The sequence below is a fragment of the Malaclemys terrapin genome, chromosome 15 (genome assembly GCF_027887155.1).
Source record: "Malaclemys terrapin pileata isolate rMalTer1 chromosome 15, rMalTer1.hap1, whole genome shotgun sequence".
Taxonomy (NCBI): Eukaryota; Metazoa; Chordata; order Testudines; family Emydidae; genus Malaclemys; species Malaclemys terrapin.
Window position 1 is genome coordinate 2,561,267 of NC_071519.1, and position 5,294 is coordinate 2,566,560.

At 70.7% G+C, this 5,294-nt stretch overlaps 1 protein-coding gene across 1 annotated transcript; it reads left to right on the forward strand.

Annotated features, from left to right (window-relative positions):
- Positions 1-1,566: 1,566 nt before the first annotated feature.
- Positions 1,567-4,892, forward strand: TMEM256 (transmembrane protein 256). The gene is made up of 4 exons (XM_054005342.1): positions 1,567-1,648; positions 3,245-3,282; positions 3,504-3,584; positions 4,081-4,892. Exons 1-4 carry the CDS (start codon positions 1,573-1,575, stop codon positions 4,222-4,224), a joined length of 339 nt encoding a protein of 112 aa, XP_053861317.1. The 5' UTR covers positions 1,567-1,572; the 3' UTR covers positions 4,225-4,892.
- Positions 4,893-5,294: the final 402 nt, after the last annotated feature.

Consider the following 5,294-nt stretch of genomic DNA (forward strand, 5'->3'; position numbering starts at 1 on the left):
AGTGAGGGGCACCGGCAGAGCTGGGGGGGGCAGGGCCGGGCCGGTAGCAGGGGCTGCGGGTCGGGAGTGAGGGGCACCGGCAGAGCTGGGGGGGGCAGGGCCGGGCCGGTAGCAGGGGCTGCGGGTCGGGAGTGAGGGGCACCGGCAGAGCTGGGGGGGGCAGGGCCGGGCCGGTAGCAGGGGCTGCGGGTCGGGAGTGAGGGGCACCGGCAGAGCTGGGGGGGGGCAGGGCCGGGCCGGTAGCAGGGGCTGCGGGTCGGGAGTGAGGGGCACCGGCAGAGCTGGGGGGGGGCAGGGCCGGGCCGGTAGCAGGGGCTGCGGGTCGGGAGTGAGGGGCACCGGCAGAGCTGGGGGGGGGCAGGGCCGGGCCGGTAGCAGGGGCTGCGGGTCGGGAGTGAGGGGCACCGGCAGAGCTGGGGGGGGGCAGGGCCGGGCCGGTAGCAGGGGCTGCGGGTCGGGAGTGAGGGGCACCGGCAGAGCTGGGGGGGGCAGGTCCGGGCCGGTAGCAGGGGCTGCGGGTCGGGAGTGAGGGGCACCGGCAGAGCTGGGGGGGGCAGGGCCGGGCCGGTAGCAGGGGCTGCGGGTCGGGAGTGAGGGGCACCGGCAGGGCTGGGGGGGGGCAGGGCCGGTGGCAGAGGCTGCGGGTCGGGAGTGAGGGGCACCGGCAGAGCTGGGGGGCCCAGGGCTGGGCTGGCAGGGGCTGCGGGTCGGGAGTGAGGGGCACCGGCAGAGCTGGGGCGGGCAGGGCAGGGCTGGCAGGGGCTGCGGGTCGGGAGTGAGGGGCACCGGCAGAGCTGGGGGGGGCAGGGCTGGGCCGGCAGGGGCTGCGGGTCGGGAGTGAGGGGCACCGGCAGAGCTGGGGGGGGCAGGGCCGGGCCGGTAGCAGGGGCTGCGGGTCGGGAGTGAGGGGCACCGGCAGGGCTGGGGGGGGGCAGGGCCGGTGGCAGAGGCTGCGGGTCGGGAGTGAGGGGCACCGGCAGAGCTGGGGGGCCCAGGGCTGGGCTGGCAGGGGCTGCGGGTCGGGAGTGAGGGGCACCGGCAGAGCTGGGGCGGGCAGGGCAGGGCTGGCAGGGGCTGCGGGTCGGGAGTGAGGGGCACCGGCAGAGCTGGGGGGGGCAGGGCTGGGCTGGCAGGGGCTGCGGGTTGGGAGTGAGGGGCACCGCGTGGGGGCGGGGCTGAGGGGTCTCGCTGGTCTCTGTCGCCCTCTGGTGGCGGCCTGGGCGCTGCGGGGCCGGTACCGTATATACAGTAGCCTGGCGCCGCACTCCAGCGTCGGCACTGAGCAAGGCTGCGCCTTACTGTATTGCTCCGATATGGGGCGCACCACAGTCCCTCCACGCCCTTCGGCCCGGGGCGGGACCCGGATCTGGGCTGCCATTGGCTGATCTGTGGGTGCGACAGGCTCCTTGTCCAATCGGCGCCGATCGGAGGGGGGAATCCCCGCGTTCTTGTCTTCCGCGTCTCTGTGGTCAGGTCCCGCGCGCCCTGATTGGCCGGGGCGCGGGAATGGGCGGGGCCGGCTGGCAGCGGGGCGCTGTGATTGGCGGAAGGGGGCAGTGACGCGGCGGGGCCATGGCGCGGAGCTGGGGCCGCGTGGGGGCGCTGAGCGGGGCCGCAGCAGTGGGGGCCGCCGCTTACGGGGCGCACGGTGCGGGGGGGTCGGGGCAGGGGGCGGAGTCGAGGTGGAGGAGGGGGCTGAGGTTGGAGGGGAGGGGCCGGGGGCAGGAGGGGGCGGAGTCGAGGTGGAGGAGGGGGCTGAGGTTGGAGGGGAGGGGCCGGGGGCAGGAGGGGGCGGAGTCGAGGTGGAGGAGGGGGCTGAGGTTGGAGGGGAGGGGCCGGGGGCAGGAGGGGGCGGAGTCGAGGTGGAGGAGGGGGCTGAGGTTGGAGGGGAGGGGCCGGGGGCAGGAGGGGGCGGAGTCGAGGTGGAGGAGGGGGCTGAGGTTGGAGGGGAGGGGCCGGGGGCAGGAGGGGGCGGAGTCGAGGTGGAGGAGGGGGCTGAGGTTGGAGGGGAGGGGCCGGGGGCAGGAGGGGGCGGAGTCGAGGTGGAGGAGGGGGCTGAGGTTGGAGGGGAGGGGCCGGGGGCAGGAGGGTGTGGAGTCGAGGTGGAGGAGGGGGCTGAGGTTGGAGGGGAGGGGCCGGGGGCAGGAGGAGGCGGAGTCGAGGTGGAGGAGGGGGCTGAGGTTGGAGGGGAGGGGCCGGAGGTAGGAGGGGGCGGAGTCGAGGTGGAGGAGGGGGCTGAGGTTGGAGGGGAGGGGCCGGGGGCAGGAGGGGGCGGAGTCGAGGTGGAGGAGGGGACTGAGGTTGGAGGGGAGGGGCCGGGGGCAGGAGGGGGCGGAGTCGAGGTGGAGGAGGGGGCTGAGGTTGGAGGGGAGGGGCCGGGGGCAGGAGGGGGCGGAGTCGAGGTGGAGGAGGGGGCTGAGGTTGGAGGGGAGGGGCCGGGGCAGGAGGGGGCGGAGTCGAGGTGGAGGAGGGGGCTGAGGTTGGAGGGGAGGGGCCGGGGGCAGGAGGGGGCGGAGTCGAGGTGGAGGAGGGGCTGAGGTTGGAGGGGAGGGGCCGGAGGTAGGAGGGGGCGGAGTCGAGGTGGAGGAGGGGGCTGAGGTTGGAGGGGAGGGGCCGGGGGCAGGAGGGGGCGGAGTCGAGGTGGAGGAGGGGACTGAGGTTGGAGGGGAGGGGCCGGGGGCAGGAGGGGGCGGAGTCGAGGTGGAGGAGGGGACTGAGGTTGGAGGGGAGGGGCCGGGGGCAGGAGGGGGCGGAGTCGAGGTGGAGGAGGGGGCTGAGGTTGGAGGGGAGGGGCCGGGGGCAGGAGGGGGCGGAGTCGAGGTGGAGGAGGGGGCTGAGGTTGGAGGGGAGGGGCCGGGGGCAGGAGGGGGCGGAGTCGAGGTGGAGGAGGGGGCTGAGGTTGGAGGGGAGGGGCCGGGGGCAGGAGGGGGCGGAGTCGAGGTGGAGGAGGGGGCTGAGGTTGGAGGGGAGGGGCCGGGGGCAGGAGGGGGCGGAGTCGAGGTGGAGGAGGGGACTGAGGTTGGAGGGGTGGGGCCGGAGGTAGGAGGGGGCGGAGTCGAGGTGGAGGAGGGGACTGAGGTTGGAGGGGAGCGGCCGGGGGCAGGAGGGTGTGGAGTCGAGGTGGAGGAGGGGGCTGAGGTTGGAGGGGAGGGGCCTGGGGCAGGAGGGTGTGGAGTCGAGGTGGAGGAGGGGGCAGAAGGGGGGTCTCTATGCCCCCCCGGGCTAACCCCACTGTCTGCCCCAGGCTTTCGGCGCAGTGACCGGGACGACTACCAGAAGGAGGTGAGGCGGGTGCGGGGGCATCATGGAGACCTGCGGGGTGTCAGTGAGGGGAGTGGGGGCTGGTGGTTAGAGCAGGGGGGTCTGCGAGCCAGGACTCCTGGGTTCTCTCCCTGGCTCTGGGAGGGGAGTGGGGGTGGGTGGGTTAGAGTAGCGGGGGCTGGGAGCCCGGACTCCTGGGTCCTCCCCGGTTTCGGGTCTCACCTTTCGCTCTCTGCCGGCAGCTCTACGAGACGGCCAACAGGTACCACTTCCTCCACAGCCTGGCGCTGCTGGCCATCCCCCACTGCCGCCGTCCCCTGCTGGTGCGTAGCCTGGGGGTGCCTCTGTCTGGGGGGGGGCACCCCAATGACCTCAACTTCCAGGGGAACCTTGTTTGCCCTCCCGGCAGCCCTCTGGATTGGTGGGGCTGGGCCCTGTACCTCCCACTGCGACCCATCAGCCTCCCAGTTGCTAAGATCTAGCCCTTCACCCTCCTCCCACCCCTGCACCCAAATCCCACAGGGTCCCCTGTGAGCCCCCCCACCCTCCTCCCCTCAATCTGCCCCCATCTTCCTCTGCCCCATTTACCCCGTAAGATCTTCCCTCCCACCTGGGGTGCCACGAGCAGGCTGTGAACCCCAAGACCTTCCCCTTCAACCAAGGGAGCAGCTCCCCCATCTGGCCGCTATAGCAGAGCTTTTATCTTCTTGTGCTGAGACCAACTGGGGATGGTGGGGGTGGGGTGGCTTAGACATCCCCCCCAATGGGACCCACTTGTCTGACGGTGCCCCCCCGTTTCCTCTGCCTCCCCCCCCCCAGGCTGGCGCGCTGCTCACCTCCGGGATGGGGCTCTTCTGTGGACCCCTGTATTACCACGCGTGGAGCGGAGACCCGACTTTCAACAAAGCGGCCCCCTACGGGGGCTCCCTCCTGATCCTTGGCTGGCTGGCGATGGCTCTCTGACCCCCCCCCCCCAGACTCCCTGGCAGCCCCCCAACCCCCCCGGCACCGGGGCTGCTGGTCCCCCCACTTCCGCACAACAGTATGGCTCCCCCTCCCCATCACCAGGCCTCCTGGCCATGCCCCCCAGCTGGATTGTCACTCAAGCCCCGCCTCCTGTGTTTGGGCGTGGCTTTCTCCAGCACGCATTCCCCCCATTGGCTGGGAGACATAGCCAATAGGTGAACAGGGGTGGGGGCATTGACTTTGCCAAGTGCTGACCAATCGGAGAGCTGGGCTTTAGGCGTGCCCATCACTCATTGGCTGGGCACAAAGCGGGCCTGGATCTGCAACCAATGGCAAAGCAGGAGTCCCTCCTCCCCCATTGGCTGAGCTGGTGGCCAATCAGAAGGCTGTCTCTGGGGGGCTGCTGTCATTGGTCAAGGGAGTTCTCGCCCAGGGACCAACTTTCTAGCCAATGGGAGGAGAGCTCTTCATTCATTGGCTGATGCTGAGGAGTTGGCGGGCACTAGGCTAAACCTTGTCCTATCACAGGCTGCCTGGGTTCTGATTGGCTGGGAGGAGCAGGCGAGCGGGATTGTCACTTCATGGGAAAAATCAATTGATTTGACAATTTTTTTGGTCAATTTCTTTTTAACTAATGAATCAATAAATGCTAATTTCTACTCTGAGGCCTGGGCATCTGGATTCCCTTTCCCCTTTCTTAGAACTACGGCGGGGGGGGAGAGACACACAATGTGAAAACCTGACAGAGGCTGGGAGGGGAAACTGAGGCACAAGATGGTGACGTGACTTAAGATCACACAACAGCTTAGTGGTGGAGCTGGGGAGAGAACCCAGGAGTTCTGGCTCCCAGCCCCTTCTGCTCTAACCCACCAGCCCCCACTCCCTCCCAGAGCCGGGGAGAGAACCCAGGAGTTCTGGCTCCCAGCCCCTTCTGCTCTAACCCACCAGCCCCCACTCCCTCCCAGAGCCGGCGAGAGAACCCAGGAGTCCTGGCTCCCAGCCCCCTCTGCTCTAACCCATCAGCTCCCACTCACCTCCCAAAGCCGGGGAGAGAACCCAGGAGTCCT